Consider the following 21,936-nt stretch of genomic DNA (forward strand, 5'->3'; position numbering starts at 1 on the left):
TTTCAGCGCTGGTTGTCTTGGTGGTGCCCAGCAAACAATGTGGGCTTCGTAAATAATTGGACAGCCTTCTGGGGAAAACCTGGTCTGATTAAGAGAGACGGCATTCACCCTACTTTGAAAGGTGCAGATCTCATTTCGGCAAACATTTCAGGGCTTTGTGGACGTAATCCATGACAAACTGGAGTTGAGACCAGGAGGCAGAGTCGCAGTCTTACACGCTTCTCTGCGCTCTCTCCTAGGCAGTCACCCATAGGAATCCCGAACCCAATAAAATACCCAATATTAGCGGTGTGTGTGTCTGCCCAAGGACAATTTAAGGTAAAACCTAATAGAGGTGTCATACATAATAACCTAATAAAAGTAAATGTAACAACTACTACAGTGCAACAAAACAGGAAGATTAAATGTGGTCTCTTAAACATAAGATCTCTAGCATCTAAAGCAATATTGGTAAATGATTTAATATCAGATTATAATATTGATATATGCTGTCTCACTGAAACTTGGTTGAGACATGAAGAATATGTCAGCATAAATGAGGCCACTCCACCCAGCCATGTCAACACTCATATTGCTCGAGGCACGGGCCGAGGAGGTGGAGTTGCAGCAATCTTTGACTCAAGTTTACTTATCAATACTAAACCAAAATTAAATTATACCTCCTTTGAAAGCCTCGTTTTTAGTCTTACGCATCCGACCTGGAAAACTTTGCAGCCAATCTTATTTGTTACAGTGTATCGTGCACCAGGTCCTTATTCAGAATTCTTATCAGAATTCTCTGAGTTTTTATCAACTTTGGTTCTTAAAACAGACAAAGTAATTATCGTAGGTGACTTTAATATTCATGTTGACGATGATAAAAATAGCCTTACTGTTGCATTTAACTCTATATTAGATTCTGTTGGTTTCTGTCAGAGTGTAAATAAACCAACCCACTGTTATAATCACACTCTCGACCTTGTTCTGACTTATGGTATTGAAATTGAGCAACTATTAGTCGAACCGCATAATCCTGCTTTATCCGACCATTTCTTAGTAACTTTTGAAGTACTGTTACGAGACTACAAAGCATTAGTCAAAAGCTCTTGCAGCAGAAACCTATCTGTTAGTGCTATAGCCACATTTAAGGAAGAGATTCAACCAATACTTAACTCGATAGCATGTCTGCATGTAGGGGAGGAAACGTATACAAAATGTACACCACCCCAAATTGATCATGTTGTTGATAGTGCTATAGATGCGCTGCGAATAAAATTAGACTCTGTTGCTCCTTTGAAAAAGAAGAAAATAAAACAACATAGATTAGCTCCATGGCATAATGCCGAAACCCGCAAAATAAAGCAAAAGTCTAGACAACTTGAAAGGATATGGCGTTCCACTAAACTTGAAGAATCTCGTTTAATTTGGCATATTACTCTCAATGAATATAAGAAAGCACTGCGTAAAGCGAGAGCAGCCTACTACTCTTCATTAATAGATGAGAATAAGAATAATGCAAGATTTCTTTTCAGCACTGTAGCCAGGCTGACAGAGAGCCACAGCTCGATTGAGCCTTCTATTCCCTTAGCACTCAGTAGTAATGATTTTATGTGCTTTTTTAACGATAAAATTGTTACTCTTAGAAACAAAATTAATGACCTCTTGCCTTCGACCAGTATAGTGTTATCAACAGCTCCCGGAATCGTAAGTTCTAATATTACACTAGATAGTAAACTAGAATGCTTTTCAGCCATTAACCTTGAACAATTACATTCAATGATTCTCTCTTCTAAACCATCAACGTGCATGTTAGACCCAATTCCAACTAAGCTGTTGAAGGAAGTTTTTCCATTAATTAGCACTTCTTTATTAAATATTATGAATATGTCTTTATTATCAGGCTATGTTCCACAATCATTCAAAGTAGCAGTGATAAAACCGCTTCTTAAAAAGCACAACCTCGATCCAGAGGTTTTAGCCAACTATAGACCTATTTCTAATCTTCCGTTCCTCTCAAAAATTCTTGAGAAAGCGGTCGCAAAACAGTTGTGTGATTACTTAAAAAACAATGATTTATTTGAAGATTTTCAGTCTGGCTTTAGAACACATCATAGCACAGAGACAGCTCTGGTTAAAGTCACAAATGATATTCTAATAGCCTCAGACAAGGGACTTGTCTCTATTCTTGTTTTGCTCGATCTTAGTGCTGCATTTGATACTATCGACCATGATATCCTATTGCAAAGACTAGAGCACTTAGTTGGCATACAGGGAACTGCTTTAGGCTGGTTTAGGTCCTATCTATCTGAACGCTCTCAGTTTGTACGTGTTAACGATGAATCTTCCACGCAAACCAAAGTTAGCCATGGAGTGCCACAGGGCTCAGTGCTCGGACCTCTTTTGTTCACATTATATATGCTTCCGTTAGGCAATATTATAAGGAATCATTCTGTAAACTTTCATTGTTATGCGGATGATACTCAACTATATTTATCAATCAAGCCTGATGAAATTAATCATCTAAATACAATTCAAGACTGCCTTAAGGACTTAAAAACGTGGATGACCTTAAACTTTTTGATGTTAAACACGACCAAAACTGAAGTTATTGTACTTGGCCCGAAGAATCTACGAAACAAATTATCTAAAGACATACTAACTATGGATGGCATTAATTTGGCCTCCAGTGAGACTGTAAGGAATCTTGGTGTTATATTTGATCAGGATTTATCCTTTAACGCCCACATAAAATCAATTTCAAGGACCGCCTACTTCCATCTACGTAACATTGCAAAAATCAGGCATATCTTGCCTCAAAACGATGCAGAGAAACTAGTCCATGCATTTGTTACTTCTAGGCTGGATTATTGTAACTCTTTATTATCAGGGAGTACCAAGAAGTCAATCAAGTCGCTTCAGCTGATTCAAAATGCTGCGGCTCGTGTACTAACCAGAGTTAGGAAAAGGGACTACATTACTCCTGTTCTGGCTGCCTTACACTGGCTCCCTATAGAACACAGGATAGAATTTAAAATTCTTCTTCTCGCCTACAAAGCCCTTAATGGGCAGGCGCCATCTTACCTTAAAGAACTCATTATACCCTACTGTCCTACTAGGGCATTGCGTTCCAAGAATGCAGGGTTGTTGGTTGTTCCTAGAATCTTTAAAAGTACAATGGGAGCCAGAGCCTTTTCTTATCAAGCTCCACATTTGTGGAATCAGCTTCCAGTTTGTGTTCGGGCGGCAGACACCCTATCCGTTTTTAAGAGTGCGCTTAAGACCTTCCTTTTTGATAAAGCTTATAGTTAGGGCTGATTAGATTCAGCCCCTAGTTTTGCTGATATAGGCTTAGTTTGTCGGGGGACATCTTACTTCTTCCTTCTCTCTGTCTATACCCGTGTACACTCATGTTCCGATTAACCCAGCTTCCCCAAATGTCTTTCTTTTTGGTGTCTATATACGCTGGGATCCGGAGTCATGGATGATCCTGCGGTCCTGTGTCCTGGATCGCGAGCGCTGGATCTTGAGTCGTGGCTGTGGTCCTGGATCATAGGTCCTGGATGGATATCCTCGTGGATTCATCTTCCTATTATACACACATGCATTTCCAAACATTTGGACTACCTATGTTGCAAATGTATTATCTTTTCAATTTACACACGGCATCTATTGCACGTCTGTCCGTCCTGGGAGAGGGATCCCTCCTCTGTTGCTCTCCCTGAGGTTTCTCCCATTTTTCCCTTTAAACTGGGTTTTCTTTGGAAGTTTTTCCTTGTACGATGTGAGGGTCTAAGGACAGAGGGTGTCGTATTGTCATACTGATATTCTGTACACACTGTGAAGACCACTGAGACAAATGTAACATTTGTGATATTGGGCTATATAAATAAACATTGATTGATTGATTGATTGATTGATATAATATCAGTTAAAATAAGTGCTTCAACATAGTTAACATTGCAGGAAAGCAATATATTAGACGTTAAGTACTTTGTCAGGCTTAATATTTATCTGTAGATAGATACCCCCAAAGTGTTTTTCTTATTTAAAAGAAGACCTTAATCTGTTATTTAATGTTTAAATAAAGGTTAATTCGTTTTTCTGTTTTGCACCTCCTCCTATTAATATCTTTGTACATCCTACACTAAACTGTTTTATTGTAGAGATCACTTATAGTATCTTCTTGATTTTTTATATTCTATATTTCTATATTTATACTTTCCCCCTATGAAAGTATATACTCTTAATATTTTTTTAATCAAATATAACACATAAAAACAATAATTCAATAACGTGCTTTAACCACTAGGAGGTGCACACAAGGTACACACAGCCATAATAACTTTGTATTATTAGTGTACACTTATGTATGAGGAGTAACCAATAGGCTTTTAAAAATGTAAATATAACAAAATTAGCAAAGATGTGGAAGGCCCATTACAGAGGCTCTGCTAACTCTAAAACTGAACAGATTAACCTCACAAAAGAAGACTAAATCTGACCAATTAACTGGAACACAAAGGGGAATATATATAACGGCTTCTTTAAAACAAAGCAAGACAAATAATCCCAGAATACTCGTTTTATATACTAACCAAAACAAAAGCACCAAAAAACTAATTGAATCTAAAGATAGGACAAATATCTCTAAATGTAAGGTCTCAATCGCCCACTCCCTCTAATTATATGTCTTACATTTACTAATTAGCCACTTCCTGTATTTAAGGGCTCTGTTTTAGGGTGTGCATATTTTGCACAAGCTTGCAAAGATGTCTGTACATCAGCAGCAGCAGCAACAGGGGTGGACTGGGACTAGAATTCAGCCCTGGAAACTGACCCTGTCCGGCCACATGAAAATGTCAACGGGTTCTTCCACCAGCTCAACTCTCTGTCCCTCATCATGAACGCAGGAGGCTGGCTGTATATCTGAACTCGCGCCCTCATCATTCTCTTCATCATCTTGCACTTGTTCTAAACTGCTGATGATAGTGCTTGTAGCAGCGCTGCTGCCAAAAAGGTCTGTCAATTTGCGACATTTATATGCTTCACCTGCGAGTGACTTCACCTTTTTCTCTCTTGCCTTCTCAGCCCCACCTTTTTCTTTTCGTTGTCTTTGATTTGTATCCATGTTTTTTCATTCTCCCTGTCTGCCGCGGCGTCTACCCTGCTGAAAAAAACAGCTTCGAACAACTTAGTTAGTCTGGCTGGTCAACCAACCTGACCAGCTAAATTGACCAGGGGCCGGCCAGGATGGTTGGTTCAGCTGGTGAACCAGCTGAACCAGCCATCCTGGCCAGCTAAAAAAAACAGCATCCATCTATCACCAGTTTATGTTTATTAATAGTATTAAATATACCCTGCTGGAAGCTTACCAGGATTCCAGGTGACCAGCATACATTGTTTAAATACATACATACATAAATATATTACAGAGATTCATTGTGTCATGTATTCTGGTATCTACAAAACTAGAGATATTGTATAGTGTACATAACAGTATTTTAATTTGATAAATAGCTAGTTAATATAATAAAATACATTAACAATACAAATAACAACCAACCTGCAAATCAACACATCAAAATAAATATATTATCTAAAACAGGTGCATTTGATTTAAAATAAAAGTAATAAATAGTATTCATTATTTAAATGGTAACAAAAACAGTAACACTATGTATGATAAGAAAAAGGCCGTCAGCGCAACTTAAATGATGACGAAATAGAGTGTAATTCTGCCATTGACTGATATGAAATGTATTACTTGCACTGACTGTTGCTGTGCGACAGCCTGTGGAATATGGCTTTTTAAATGCTACAGTATAGTGGTACTATCTATACAATAAAGATTTGACTATAGAGAAGAATGGAGACAGCTTGAGATCCCTCCACTGCCTGACAGCTGTGAACCTCCTTGTTCTTAAAAAAGACCCATCAGCTGTCTCTTATTGGGGTTGTTGCAGGATTTTGTGTGGGAATCCATATCACATAAAACATGTTTCCATTTGTAATGATGTGCTGTATGTTTTATTTCCTCTGATCAGGGACAAAGAAGATGTGCTGCATAAAGACACAACTCAAGGTGAGCCCCTTTCACCATTTTGTTCCTCTGTCATTCTTTGTGCTAATCTCTTACAGCTTTTCCAAATCTCAGCCTTTAACCCGTTCATCCCCCTCTTGTTTCATTCCCCAATCCTCTCTCTTTTATTTCCCCTGCCTTTTATAACCCCCCTCCCTCGGTTGTCACTAAGCTGAAGGAGGGAACAGAGAGCAAAGTGTAGGAATCCCTCCCAGACGCTCAGTGCTGGTTAGTGAGGATCCGCCACTCCACAGGCAGGCTGCATTGGTGTGTCATATCATCTCACATCTAGTACAGTTATGCAAACTTCGATTTGATCAAAGATACCGGCATCCATTTGAATTCCGTCTGCTGAACGGAAAGCAGGAGGAGGAGGGACGGAGGAAAGATAGTAGTAAGTAAGTGGGCAAGTGGAAAGAGGGAAGGCAGTGTGGGCAGGGTTAAACTGACATTTAAAAAGAAGCTCTCATTGGCTTCTGTGCATTTCACCAGCAGCCAGACCAGGGAGCGGATGAGACAGCAGCTCCTGGGGGAAGGTGTACTCTCACTTCTTGGGAGAAAGTGTATTTTTAGCTCCTTCCAACTCTTTTAAAGTCTTTCTCCATTTTGGTCTTGGGTGGAGGCTCACCATGGCCACTGGAATGGACAGGTTGCTGTGGTCAGTGCTGCTGCTGCTGCCAGTGTGTGGACTCTGTGAGGCTCTGCCAGGGAGCTGGCTGCCAGGGGTGTATCAGAACACCATGGACGATGCCCTGAAATTCCTCAACGATTACAACGGCACCGCCGAGGAGGTGTTCTTCATGAGCGTCTCCGCCAGCTGGAACTACAACACCAACATCACAGACCACAACTCAGAGCTTCAGGTGAGTCAGCTCCTGGAGCCTCAGAGCTTGGAGGGCAACCTTTCTCTCATGCTGCTATGAAATATGAAATTGGCCCATTGAAATCAGTTCTCGCCAGCGTTGGCACCACGTCACTGTAAATTAATGCGTGGTCAAAGGTTTCTGTGGAGCTGAGCCCTGCTTGATTTGGAGATCACCCCTTATTCATTTCTCTCCAAATTGACATGCTCAGTTTCCTCCCAACGCAGCCAACTCAGCTTGTGTTTTTCTGAAATACAAAACAAATCTGGATGCCTGCGGTGCGAGCGTCTCCAAGTTTCGAAAACATTTCTAGGGGGCCTTGCATGGCATTTGGTTGGCTTTTCATTTGTTTAACTGTGTGTTTTATGATATTTTCTACTTGATAAAATGTCTTCAGATGGATTCACAGGATGCAGTTTTACACACACCAATTGTCTTTATTATCCAAATTGTCCACATTGGCAGCCTTATCTAAACAGAAATGTGTGGAGACAAGATATGAAATATTTGAAACACTTTATGGTTTTCATCTCAGCATACACCTGTGAAACATTTGCATAAACATTGTAGACGAGGGGGAGAGGATACTGGCAATAAAGCAGGAGAAGTGTACAGCCAGGCAGCAGACTGCAATAAAACTATACAGTGTGAAAGACTGTTTATTTGCCTTCAGGCACAAGAGTCAATACATCCATATTCATGGCTATGTGCGAACAAAACAAGCTTATTCTGTCAGAAAAACTTGCAAAAGCAAATTGGCCAAAGCCTATACGTGTGCTTGGACAGCTGTCACAACAGGATTTCAGTACACTGTCCAGGCTTTGGTCTCCTCACACATTGAATAGGTGTGGATGTGGAGCCCCCACCTCACCAGAGTCAACAGGGTTACACTGCAGAATTTGTTCTGCTCTCCAGAATGTAGTAAGGTGGAAGATGAGTGGGATTTTAGATGTAATGTACGAGCATGGGCAGATCAAAGATGGGATCAAAGTGGATCAGAGCCCTGAGCTGCATCTAAACTGGCAGCCAGGGAGAGCAGGGCGATTCACCCTGACAGCAAATAATGTTCCAACTGAACTCTAAATATATTGCTTAACACTGTGATTATTGTAATAAAGTGGCATATTAAATTGCAAAATGTACATTGGACTCTGAGCACACAAAGCATGCATGCAAATCTGCATGTGCTTTTTATTGTGGATATAAACCCTTGGTGTTGCTTTTTAAGTCCAGTTATACTTTGTACAGGTTATGTGTTCAAAGGGTAAATCCGTATAAACGTATAATAATTTAAAAGGCAATGTAACCTCTTTACAAATTACAATATTCCTTGCAGCTTGTATAACAACAAGACCTTGAAGAAAAGAGAATCGGCATGTCGGTATCTTTATTGTGCTTCTTTGTTTGAGAATGATTATCTGGGATGAAAACATGAAAACATCGCTGGAATGAAGCCACTGTTCGACTAGTTACATGTGGTAACCTCAGTAAGGCAAGGCAAGGCAAGGCAAGGCAAGTTTATTTATATAGCACCTTTCAGCACCAGGCAATTCAAGGTGCTTTACAAAAATGAAAGACATTCAGATAAAGGCATTTAAAAACAGTAAAAGATAATAAAAGAAACATTAAAAGAAAAACAAAAAATGAAAGACATTAAGAAAAAATACATGGATAAAAGTTACAGTGCAGTATAAGATATGAATAGTTCAATTAAAAGCAGCGACAAAAAGAAAAGTCTTCAGCCTGGATTTAAAAGTAGTCAGAGTTGCAGCGGACCTGCAGGTTTCTGGGAGTTTGTTCCAGATATTTGGAGCATAATAACTGAACGCTGCTTTACCATGTTTAGTTCTGACTCTGGGGACAGAAAGCTGACCAGTCCCTGAAGACCTGAGAGATCTGGATGGTTCACAATTTAGCAGGAGGTCAGAAATGTAATTTGGGCCGAAACCAGCAGTATTTTGAAATCTATTCTTTGACACACAGGAAGCCAGTGTGAAGACTTCAGAACTGGAGTGATGTGATCCACTTTCTTAGTGTTAGTGAGGACTCGAGCAGCGGCGTTCTGAATCAGCTGCAGCTTCCTAATAGATTTTTTAGTGAGACCTGTGAAGACACTATTGCAGTAGTTGAGTCTACTGAAGATAAAAGCATGGACAAGTTTTTCCAAATCCTGCTGTGACATTAGTCTTTTAATCCTAGATATATTCTTTAGGTGATAGTAGGCTGATTTAGTAACTGTTTTAATGTGACTGTTGAAACTCAGGGCAGAGTCCATGACTACACCTAGATTTCTGGCTTTATCTGTTGGTTTGAACATTGCAGACAGAAGCTCAGCGCTCACTTTTATACGTTCTGACTTTGCTGAATTGGAGCATAGTCTCCTTGTGAAATTGTTACGTAGATTTGTGTGTCATCTGCATAGCTATATATGGTAACTTATTTTGTTGTTTTTAATTATCTGAGCCAGTGGTAGCATGTAGATGTTAAAGAGAAGAGGCCCCAAGATGGAGCCTTGAGGAACCCCACATGTCATATGTGTCAACTCAGATGTGTATGTACCTATAGAAACAAAGTTGTTTCTGTCCTTTAGGTAGGATTCAAACCAATTTAGAACTGTTTCCGAAAGTCCCACCCAGTTTTCCAGTCGGTCTAGTAATATGTTGTGGTCAACAGTGTCAAACGCAGCACTGAGATCTAATAATACTAACACTGAAGTTCTGCCACTGTCTGTGTTTAAGTGGATGTCATTAAAGACCTTTACAAGAGCAGTCTCAGTGCTGTGGTTTGGACGAAAGCCTGAGTGGAACACATCGAAACAACTATTTAAATGCCAGAAATTACTCAACTGTTGAAAAACCACTTTTTCAATGATCTTACCTAGAAATGGGAGGTTTGATATGGGCCTGTAATTGTGCATTACTGAAGCATCTAGATTATTCTTTTTTAAGAGCGGTTTAATGACTGCAGTTTTCAGGGCCTGTGGAAAGATACCTGAGTGAAGAGATTTGTTTACTAGATTTGTTTACTATATGAAGTAGATCTGTATGAACATGTTTACCAATGGCGCGTTTCCACTGCAGGCCTCGCTCGGTTTGGTTAGGCCTTATTAGGCCCGGCTCACTTTAATGCTGCGCTTCCATTACAGTTTAGGAACTGGGGTAGTTACTATAGTAACGCAGTGTAGGCGGAGCCGTGACGTCATCTTCAAAAAACAACACAGCCGTTAGCTCTTAGCACTCAGAGCTCACAGCTCTTCATATCTGTTCAGAAACTAGACAAAAGTTAAACAAGTACAAACCACATACTGTCTGTGTCATGGTGAATACAGTCGCTGGTTTATTTATGTCTGTATAAGCCGTTGTTGTGAGTGTGGACGGTCGGAGCATATATAACGTTAGTTTAGCTCCATTTAGAAAGCACGCATTTTAAAAGGGTTTTTCGCCTGCCGTCTGTCTGCAGACTTGTCAAAGCATTAATTCATGGTTTGTACTAACCGGTATCAGTATGTTGTTACTTCGGCATCATTTTGAAACGTGTATTACAATTAAATCACGGTCAAATATGTTCATCTTGTTGTAGTTGTAGCCCCCTTGCCAGCGATTCTCTCTCTAGTTTAGCATACTCAGCCCGACTCAGCCTGGTTGTTCCTGGCCCTAGAACCACGATTTAGTCGGGCCAGAAAAAAGGTGAAAAAGTAGCCCCGGTCTAAAACTAGGCCAAGTGGAAACGCAACCAAAAACGGGCCCCGCACGGCTCGGCACGCTTAAAGGAGCTACCCGCTGCAGTGGAAACGCGCCACAAGTTACCTAACTGAGCCAACCCAATATGCAGTGTGATTTCTCAACTTTAACAGGGTTCAAACACAGTAAAAAAAAAGAGGCAATCAAATGGCAAAGGTGCTGCCAATTGGACAGAAAGTGCTGTAACAATACAGCAGTAGTTCATTTTAAATTGGAGCAAATCAATGTGACAAATCCATGCACAGCAGCCTTGAATCCATCTATTGTCCCAGCGCTGTCATTACACATAGAAACACCTCCGTCCATGACCTTTAAGAGTGCCGTAAAGAAAAGCTCCAGACATCCAACGAGGTCATATGAACATAAAGTCATTTCTCAAATATTATCCTTGAGCTATGATTGTTTCACTGTTCTGTCCTTGCCCTCAATAGACAGATAAAACACTTTATTGATCCAAGAGGGAAGATGTCAGGAAACACATCAAGTTACAGATGGAGACGTGTTGCAGTTAAAGCAGTTAAAGCAGTTATAACAAGGGAGAAAAAGGCACGCAAGCGTCTGTTGGTCATTTTTAAGAAAACCAAACAGAAGGTATTAGATGAGAGGATAGTCTTCACATAATTTTGTTACATCTTAACAATAACAGTTGGTTTATGATTGTCTTTTGGATAACAACTAATATTGTTAAATATTATAATAAGAGCTTGCAGGTAATCGTGCAATCTGCCATCTTGCAACTACTTCCAATGAACAGCCCTCTGTAAATGGCACATTCTTCATCACGATGATTCAGCTCAAAACTGGTGGATATGCAGGCTGGTTTGCTATAATAGCGGTGAGGATCTAAGAGTCTAGACTATAATTTGGGGAGAAAGCGGTAAAAGACCATTTATGTCTTCACCAAATTGCATGGCAACCATCATTTCCTTGTCTTTATCTTGGCAATACTGAGCTCAGGTGGTTCTTTCCACACCACTCAAAGGTGTCCACTGTGTCCCAATGCACTCTCAATTATGCCCATGTTCTACTCCTGTCACATCAATATTGCAACAAAAAAACTGACGACAAAGGGAAAACATTTCTGAATACTCGTTTTAAATGTCACCTAATATGCAAAATCCACTTGTTCATGTCTCTTCTACATCAACATGTGTCCCCTCTGTGTAAAGAGACTCTGAAAGTGTCAGGGAAAAAGATTCTCTCTCTCTTTTTGTCCTGATCCATTTCTATTAAAACGTCGGAAAATGAGCCGATCCGATTTTGGCCACTTTATGATGTCATAACGATTTTTTGGCTTGTGTAACCATTAGCCAATCACCAACCAAGGTAACCCCCCCCCCCCCCCACCGTATCACCTGAATCTCCTCCTAGAGCACCATTGCGTTCTTTCTAACCAAATCTCTCTCAGAGGGGCGTGGGGAGGGGCTCCTTATTTTCATCTAAAGTAACAGACAGAGAATCAGTACTTTTGAAACAGGGCTGAAACAGAGGGGATTATGGGTAATGCTGCAATGATCTGTTTGGAGCCAAACACTTCAGAAACATGTTTTGTATATATCTGAAACCTATAATATATTGATGAAAACAGTATAATAGGGGACCTTTAAGACATGAAGATGCTAATTGTCTTATGCTACTGTACATACTCTTTTGCCCTTCCTGGCAGGCCTTTCACTTTTAGATTGTTTTTTTATAAGTAACGAATATATGGTTACTTTTAAAAACTTTTTTTTTTTTTTTGTAGGTGAATGCATCCCTGGAAGAGCAGGCCTTCTCCTCAGCATGGGGGTTAAAGGCGAAACAGGTCTTCACTCCAGCGGTTCTCCTCACTCTCTCTAACGAAGAGAAAGTACTGATGGAGAAGATTATGATCCTGGGAGTGGCCAACCTGCCCCTAGCTGAGAGAGAGGAGGTGTGTAGCTGTTTTCTAATGGGAACATTGATGTGAAACTGACCTTTTTTTTACTTCTAATCTCTTTTTTTTGTCTCCAGTATAACATAATTCTCAGCACTATGGACAAGATTTACTCAACGGCCAAGGTGCATCCAGAGCCGAACATAAGCTGGAGCCTGGAACCTGGTGAGTCAATACAGAGCTGGAAAGGCCACTGGAGAGCGCAGAACCTCCAAGGCCACGCAATGGGAACAGAAGTGAAAAATGATTTGTGCAGCAGCCAAATGAATCAGATCCACTTCAAAATACGATGAGATCTTTCTTTGCACATGCTTCACCCTTCCACCAAGTATCAAGAAAATCAGACGAGTAGTTTTTCTGTAATCCTTCTGACAAAAAAACAAGAACACAAACTCCTTGGCAGAGGTAATGTCGACTCAGTTTGGGACTTAAAATGCATGAATTATATGATACAGATGCCTTGGTCTTTTTCATGAAAACAGGATCAGAGCAATTTTTAAAAGTATGAAACACACAACAATGAGGAAGGGGAAGTCTTGAAAAAAAAAAACAGGTTCTAAGTGGTTTAGATATGATCTGCTCTTGGAAAAGTAACAGGATGGGCAAAATTACTTCGGTGAGGTCCAAAGGAAGTGTTATGTATGTGTGCTCATAAGTGTTAAGTAAAAAGCTATAGAAACATCATGTCGGCGGCTTTTAACGCTGAACAATGGCTCTGTGTGTCAGCAACAACTGCCAAAAGTCATTGTGAGAAATCCTTGCCGGCGCACACAAAATGACAAAAACAGTTATTTCTACTTAAAATCAAATCATGAAAGTACAAAAGTTAATTATGTGCAGGTGTCTAAGGCCTCGTCTGAGGCACAGTCTGAAAATGATTACTGGTTTCGTAGTCTTTGACACATTTTAAGGTGGAGCAGGGTTATTCAGGGTCCGTGATACATTCTTTTAGTCTTTATAATAACAACCAGACTGTCAACATGACTTTTTCCACCATTTGAAGCATCTTCTTTGGTCTTCAACTTGTTCCATCCTCATTTCCTATTTCTGGCATGTGTGTTGTTTTACATGACGCTCAGAATATCATGGAGTTGTCATTACTCAAAGCTAATCTCTTGAATATGCGTCTCTTCTGGCCTTTTCCTGTTGAGAGCATGAAGTCAACTAAAACACAATACATCTTCATTGTTTTTAGAAAAACGTTCACTTCTTGCTTTTGAGGTTATACGTTTTTGTCTGCATTCCAGATTAGGCCAGCCTCCAGTTATAGTCCATCCTTTTTTTCATGACTAATGTGGTGCAATACTTTTTTATTTCGCAGAACTCACAAATATCATGGCAACCTCCAGGAGCTACAAGAGGCTGCTGTACGTGTGGGAGGCCTGGCACAATGTATCAGGTGTTCCTCTCAGGGAATATTACCCCAAGTTTGTGGAGCTCAGCAACAAAGCCTCTCAAGCGGATGGTAAGAATTCCCCCTTTACCTTTAACATTGAAGCTCATAACGGTACAAAATGACTAATTCATTTAATTAGAATGACATGAAAGCAGCCCAAGGAGAGTTAAGGGTCATCAATGACTGACAAGGCAAGGCAAGGCAAGGCAAGGCAAGTTAAGTTTATTTATATAGCACTTTTCAACACAAGGCAATTCAAAGTGCTTTACAAAAAATGAAAGACATTAAGAAAATGGCATTTAAAATCTGTCATTAAAAAGAAAAGCTAATAAAATAAACATTAAAAGATAAAATACATGGATAAACGTTACAGTGCAGTCTAAGATGTGAATAGTTCAATTAAAAGCAGCAACAAAAAGAAAAGTCTTCAGCCTGGATTTAAAAGTAGTAAGAGTTGCAGCAGACCTGCAGGTTTCTGGGAGTTCGTTCCAGATATTTGGAGCATAATAACTGAACGGGAAGGGAAAGATAAAGAAGGGAAGGGAAAGATAAAGAGTGAGAAAGAGAGAACTATAACAATGTGTCCTGTTTAGGGTTTGCTGACACTGGAGCTGACTGGCGCTCTGGGTACGAGTATAAAGGCTTGTATGAGACCTTTGAGCAGGATATAGAGAAACTCTACAGGACGATTGAACCGCTCTACAAGAATCTGCATGCCTTTGTGCGCCGCCAGCTCTACAACCAGTACGGTCCAAAGTACATCAACCTGAAAGGACCCATCCCTGCCCACCTGATGGGTAGGAATTAACTTTTTTTATGTTGCTATTTACACTTTAACAAGAGCCGTTAATGTGTGATACATGACATACAGACTGTCAAAACGACAGTATAATGAAGGAGTAGGAGACTTTCCTCTTTTGGGAGTGCAGAAAAGGCTCTTTAATTTACCCATGCCTTTTATTCAACCCTTTCCTGGAAAATGTATTTTAATATTAAGTGAAGAGTATGCCTTGCATGTAACCATGGATTCATTTGTCCATAGGCAGAGGATAACAACCCTAACCAAAATGTTTTCTGGCTTTTTTTGTATCCTAATATCATTTTATGTTTCAATGATGATAGTTCTGCATTTGCAGTATTATCAGTGGCGAGCCGTCAGGGCCCTCTAGGCCCTCTGTGAGGGCCTAAGATATTCTAAAAAAAACATTTAAAAAAAAAAATATTATTATATATATTATTTTTACCCTACTTTTTCATTAGTTTTACCAACATAACTCGATTTAATTGTATTTAAAATAACAGTTCCAAATAAATAAATCCTTCGAATCTGCCTGTTCAGTTTCTGTTAGAATGTGAAGGGTTAAATGCCGTCTCTGCGAGTTACTGTGAAGACGGGAGAGCTTGTTGGTCCCTCTCTACATTCACAGAGGGCCAACTATAGTAACTCAAAGAGAGAGTAATGTCAAATAACAGTACAATTGACCAATCATATCTTCCCTCTAAATGGGCGGGCTTTATTTTCGCGGACTTTATGACTAGTTCCGCCCGCTGTGAGGTCTCTGCAAGTGGTGCAGTGACGCGTCCTAAAACCCGGAAGTAACCTGCGCTCGGATTACCTCGACAGAAAGCAATGGGTTTTCTCCATAGGATTTTGGAAGATAGCTTGAAATAAGGTCTGTGGAAAACGAACCTGTTAGATAAATGCACGTTTTGTTCAGCCGGATAATATCCACATGTCTACCCTACTTTTATTAATTTTGAATCATAAATCTAATCGATAGATTTATGATTAGCATAAATTCGTTCATGATGGCATGATAGTGATGACATCGTTTGCAACAAATTATTAAACAGAGTCATTTTCAAGATTGAGTTACAATGATAAACTGGAGTGGCAAAGGATCAGCTGCATGACCCGCAAGTGCTTCATCCAAAAGGACAGGAGGATGGACTTTGTGTTTCAGTGATTTATCATCAAAGGTGGGCCTAAGTCATTTTCAATGAAGGCCGCCGTGCCGACTTCATTCATTTGTAATTGTTACTTGGCTGTGGGTGCCCTGTCATGATAGGTGTTTATATACATGGTGTTGTTTTGTGTGGTAGAGGGTCGCTGTCATTGATGCGCTTTGCACCCCGGGCCGCTGTTTTGATATTCCGCTGAAGTATACGCTGTGACGTAATAACTCTTCTTTTTTTCGAGGGAAGGGGGGTCAGAGGGCCTAGGTATAAAAGTCACGGCTCGCCACTGTATAAAATAGGTGTCTGGCAACATTCCCTGGGAAAATCACAAGCTGAGATCTTTGGGAATTTGTATTCAAATGCACCCAGCAATTACAACAAAATGGAAATTCAAGAAAGTATCTTCAAGTCAGATTTATCATATAAAATAGGCCTATAATACGATTTGGAATCGGTTCAATTGCATTTTATGTAATCTAAATCCAATTACAAATTCCTTTATCAAGTCTTATATTTAATCTTTTGGTAGTTTGTTAAAAAACTCAGTTAAAACAAATCCACAACCTTGGTAATTATATTGTACACAAAGGGTGTTGGAGTAGTGACACATATGTTGTCACCGCTCCAATACATCCCTAATGTAAATGGTGATTAGTTAATCAAAGCTTGGAAAAGCATCAAAGATGTAATCACACATGCCAGGAACAATACAGTATCGCGGTGCAGACTCACCACTGCAGGTCATGTTGTGTGCTTATCACATTACTGTGAACGAGCGATTTCCTACAGTGTCCCTGACGGAGTATCCCATAACAAGTCAGAATTGTTGCTTGAGAGTGTTTTCTTGCTCTCTCAGGAAATATGTGGGGCCAGACCTGGAACAATATTTATGGTATGATGATCCCATTTCCTGACAAGCCCAACTTGGATGTGACTGAAGAAATGGAGCGACAAGTAAGTATGGGGAAAAGTCAAAGTCAACTTTATCGTCAACCTTTCAGTTTGTGTGATCTCTCTGTCTGTCAGAGAGATCAAAATGCCGTTTCCCACAATCCCGAATACAAAAATACAATATGTATATAAAAATATGTATATCCTATATATACACACAATCAACAGACACATTTATACATATGCACACATTAAGACATTCTTTTTCTTTTTATTTATTTATATTTTAGTCAATTTATTGAACATGTCAGAAACAAAACATACAACAATAATAATTTTTCCTTATAATAATAATAATTATAACAAAAAGAAACGTTCAAGGTATAACACAAAGAAAAAAGAAAAGAAATTCTCAAATAGTCTGTCATGTTCAACAGGGGCAAGAAGAAGCTTAAAACTACTTTGCTGGTCCTACCCCCTCTAGCGTACATTTTACTTGTAAATAAAAGATGAATCAAAAAGAAATAACTTTTACAATTACAAAAAATAAAAAATATGATTTTACAGCTCCTGCTCATAACCATGAATGATTTGGCTTCTAAATAATAGACTGTGTGCAACCGGGATTCTGTTGGACAGTCATCTTCAAATGAGATCATGAATCCAACTTTTTCTCTGCGGTTATATCACTCTAGTTTTATCAGATTGCATTGAGCTGAACCATTAATTGTGTCCCCTCCACAGGGCTATAACGCCACGCACATGTTTGGTGTGGCCGAGGAGTTCTTCACGTCTCTGAATTTAACCGAGATGCCCGAGGAGTTCTGGAAAGAATCCATGCTGGTGAAGCCTGAGGGTCGAGAGGTAGTGTGCCATGCGTCTGCCTGGGACTTTTCCAACCGCAAAGACTTCAGGTAACGTCAACGTTATATGAGAATGATTTAGTGAGTTCAGTTAATAGTTGCACTTCATTCATTGCCAACTCCATAGCTCGTCTTGTTTATAAAACGTGATAATATAATGTAATTGTATCGTCTTTAGGATCAAGCAGTGCACCACAGTAACAATGGAGCAGCTCTTTACTGTTCACCATGAGATGGGACACGTCCAGTATTACCTGCAGTACAAGCACCTGCCTGTGGGCTACCGTCGCGGAGCCAACCCCGGGTTTCACGAGGCTATTGGCGACGTTTTGTCTCTTTCCGTTTCCACACCCAAACATCTGCACACCATTGGACTACTGAATACTACGACCTCTGACACAGGTAGAGACTAAGCCAAGCCACTTAAATACCCTCCCAAAGAAGAGATGTGGATGCATTGCAAACATTTAATTAGAAGAATTTTTAAATATCTAATTCATCATCAAATGCTTAAAATAATAGTATTTATGCACTGTGTTTCTCCAGAAACGGACACCAACTACCTGTTGAAGATGGCTCTGGAGAAGATAGCCTTCCTTCCCTTTGGCTACCTCATCGACCAGTGGAGATGGGGGGTGTTCAGTGGAAACACACCTCCAGAGCGGTACAACGCTGACTGGTGGCACCTCAGGTAGGTTCATATACTTACAAGATACTTCACATTAAGACAATAGTTTGTTTTCCGGGATGTGTGATGATTAATTACTTTTTTTTTTAAACAACTCATGTCTTTAGGCATACAGTAATGAAGCTACAGCTAGTAACTGTTTCCCAGTGATACAGTGTTGATGCTAACTATGCAATGGTCTGTTGTTTTAGAAAATGACTTAAACCTGTAATAACTCACTATTTTGGCCACTTGGGGACATTATTAGCATTATCATTCATGTCCACTTCATCAGTTACATCCATCTGATATCTGTAGCTGCTAAATGCTCTGTGTTTACGAGCTAGTCTGTTAAGTTTTGAGCAGGTAATGTACAGCGTGTTTGAATAACTTCTTCACTGAAACAGCCAATAAAATACATTTTGACAACTGTGAGAGGGAACGAAATAGTCAGTCAGTTGCAGATCGGACAGTTAAACAATAAGTTAAAACTCTCTATTAAGCTGGATGGATTGGATGATACATTTTTACTAGATTCATCACTAAAATCTACCGAATCCAACATATAGTTTTGAATTGTAATTCCATATATTATGGAAAAACAAAAGCTTCTAACATGAATTCAGTAAGTTGTTCATAGTACTTTGACATTTGAGCTCCCAGAAATGTGTTATATGCTGGCTTGATGGGTCCGCTGAACATCTTGAGGTGGCACATCAAAACTAAAAGCCAAACCTGAATTTCAGGAACCCTCACGCCACTGTAGAATATACTGTAGGCTAGTGGAAAATGTTACAAATATGAGAGTTAAGTGAGTTTATCAGACTGGCTGTTGCCAATCCCTTTTGTCGAGCCAATGCCACTTTCCACCTGCTGAGACTCAGCAAAACCCAGCCACAAAATATTAAGTCAGGGTTGTTGGTAGTAACCAGGGCCGCCCCTCCCTACAGGCCAATCACGCAGGCTGCATGGGGCCCCGCCTTGCGCAGGGGGCCCCGCCTTGCGCAGGGGGCCCCGCCTTGCGCAGGGGGCCCCGCCCAGAGGGCCTCAGCTGCTGTGCGCAGTGATGAACCTCGGGGCAGATCTACTGTCTAAGATCTAATGCACTCGCGCACGATTGGCCCCCGGGCCTTCTGTACGCGTTTCCACCCCTGGCTCTGATACCTCCAACTTTGGCCAGAGTGAGAGAGCAACGCCACACACTTATTCTGATAGCTCCACACTGGCCAGCTATGTACTGGCTAGCGGAGATATATCAACTGCTGTGCGGCAGCCATGGCAGCTCCCAATACGCAGGGACATACTGTCCCAAGCGGGGGGGGTCGATCTTTCACCCACACCCAGAGCGCTTGGCTCTAGTGGTACCATAATCGGGGGTGCTTCGTCATAATGACCAAGCCCCCTGTGTCCTGGGCTATCCCTTACAAGGGCAAGCCTGTTACTAAGCAACGGCTCTCCCACTGTTTGTGGAAGCAATTGCTGTGGGGCCCATACGAGTCAGAGCTCGCAGGCACCCTCGGGTTCGCGAGTTATCTTGACTCAGGGTCTGGCTGCATCATGGGCTCTGTCCAGGATGTCTCCCATCCAAGATATTGGTGCAAGCGGCGAGCTGGTCCTCGGCGCTCACTTTTGTCCGCCTTTTAACAGTCTGGACGTTCTACTCCCAGTTTTGACTCAAGCAGTGCTGGGCACCTGGTTGAGTCAGAGCTCTACCTGTTAAAGTTCTGGTCGGTTTGGTGATTTTCGAGATAAGCTCGTCTGGCAATACGGGAGCTACAATTTCCCATAGTGAGATATCGAACGGAGTGTTATGAATGAGAACTATAGGTTACTTACGTAACCCCAGTCCTCAGAGTAACATGAAGTGAGATGTCTCTCCAGACGGCCCTCCTTGCTATGGTGAAGCGAGAAGAGGTGCCTATTTTGAATGACGCATGCGTCGTGGCGCAAGCTACTTATAGGGGGTGGATTCCCTGACGCTGACGTAAAGATCACCAGCCAATCAGGATTGGCGTAATGAGATTGATGCTTCTGTTTGCTCCGCGATGAGGCGCATCCCATAGTGAGACACTTCATGTTACTCTGAGGACTGGGGTTACGTAAGTAACCTATAGTTTTTGAGCATGTCATAAGCATGTTTTGTCTTGACTATATTACAACTAAATTATAATAAAATAATATAGTATTTATATTATTGAATTGATTATGATTATTATTATTATTATTATTAGTAGAAGTAGTTTATTTGCATTAATTATATTTTAATCTTTTTGAAGCAAGTATTTGGCAGGAAATGCAGACGTATTCACCTGTAAACGCATACTGAATGACATACATGCACATTTACCATTTACCTACTGTATAAAAAAGTAACTGTGTTGATAATAATAATAAACAGGAATTATATTTGCAAAGTAGCCTACTTTGTTTCCAAAAAAAAAGTTTTCACTCCTGTCGGTTGGGGGGGGCCTCATCTCACAATGTCGCTTGGGGCCCCAAGTTGGCCAGGGGCGGCCCTGGTAGTAACAGTAGAGCTGGTTTCACTAGCTTGCATTCACACTTTAGTAGCTGCTGCTGGAAAAAGAGCACACATGCCTAGCTGTCAATTAATGGATAAATAAAAGTTAAAGAATAAGGAAAAATGCTATCCTCATTAGGTTCAATATATTTTCCAGAACTCATGTCTTATGTAACCTATGCCAGTGTGTTTTTAATCCATCTCTTATTTCATTTTGAAGGACGAAATATCAAGGCATCTGCCCACCCACCAAACGCACAGAGGAGCATTTTGATGCCGGGGCAAAATACCACATCCCTGGAAACACGCCGTACATCAGGTAGCTTTTTTTCCGATGTAATAGTTTACACACAGAACACAATAAGCCAATGAACATATGTTTTACATGCATTTCCTTGCTGTCTGATTTGCTTTACTCTCAATCATGGGTTTATGTTTGTGTACATGCCTCCACATACATATGAAGACATTAGGGAAGTATAATAATGAACATGTAAGCATGGCTGGTGATGTGGGAATTAAGCTATTGTTTGCAGTCATCTGGACTCAATTACTGGCCCTTGAGTCTTACACGATACAATAACCACACAATAGCAGGAAGCTTCAGGAAATAAGCCCTAGCTGGTTTCATAAACAATGTGACACATGTAGCCAAACACACACTTAGTATAACAGGCAAACATCATCTTGTGTAGTTTTTGCTAAAACACACACTTACAGCATCCTTAAAATGTAAGACATTTGTAGTTTTGCACTCTAGTAAATACTCTCCTTAAGTTACATCTCTTGATTTGTCTTTTTTGAACTAAATATCTGGAACATTTTGAAAAGCAGTAGTGTAAATGCATATCACTAAAGAGATAACGGAGTAATTGTTTTCCCTGCAGGTATTTTATCAGCTTCATCCTGCAGTTCCAGCTTCAAAAAGCACTGTGTGTTAAAGCTGGCCACACGGGTCCCTTGCACACATGTGACATCTACCGCTCTGCAGAAGCTGGGGCAGTTTTAAAGTATGTGACTTGTCGGGGGCTCCTTTGTTTATTACCCAGATCATGAATACTGGATT

General features: G+C 40.5%; 1 protein-coding gene across 3 annotated transcripts in view; it reads left to right on the forward strand.

The window, feature by feature from the left end:
• Positions 1-6,266: 6,266 nt before the first annotated feature.
• ace (angiotensin I converting enzyme (peptidyl-dipeptidase A) 1) overlaps positions 6,267-21,936 on the forward strand; it is a 31,059-nt gene continuing 15,389 nt past the window's right edge. The window contains exons 1-12 of one of the 3 annotated variants that reach the window (XM_034106762.2): positions 6,267-6,456; positions 6,681-6,921; positions 12,406-12,573; positions 12,654-12,741; positions 13,898-14,041; positions 14,566-14,769; positions 16,788-16,885; positions 17,567-17,736; positions 17,864-18,087; positions 18,232-18,376; positions 21,091-21,189; positions 21,758-21,880. In XM_034106762.2, coding sequence (XP_033962653.1) covers positions 6,688-6,921; positions 12,406-12,573; positions 12,654-12,741; positions 13,898-14,041; positions 14,566-14,769; positions 16,788-16,885; positions 17,567-17,736; positions 17,864-18,087; positions 18,232-18,376; positions 21,091-21,189; positions 21,758-21,880 — 1,697 coding nt within the window. In that variant the 5' untranslated portion in view covers positions 6,267-6,456; positions 6,681-6,687. Of the gene's footprint in view, positions 6,922-12,405; positions 12,574-12,653; positions 12,742-13,897; positions 14,042-14,565; positions 14,770-16,787; positions 16,886-17,566; positions 17,737-17,863; positions 18,088-18,231; positions 18,377-21,090; positions 21,190-21,757; positions 21,881-21,936 lie in introns of all 3 variants that reach the window. The other 2 variants (XM_034106763.2, XM_034106760.2) reach the window with 2 other exon arrangements.

The sequence above is a fragment of the Pseudochaenichthys georgianus genome, chromosome 19 (assembly GCF_902827115.2).
Source record: "Pseudochaenichthys georgianus chromosome 19, fPseGeo1.2, whole genome shotgun sequence".
In the NCBI taxonomy this organism is placed as follows: Eukaryota; Metazoa; Chordata; class Actinopteri; order Perciformes; family Channichthyidae; genus Pseudochaenichthys; species Pseudochaenichthys georgianus.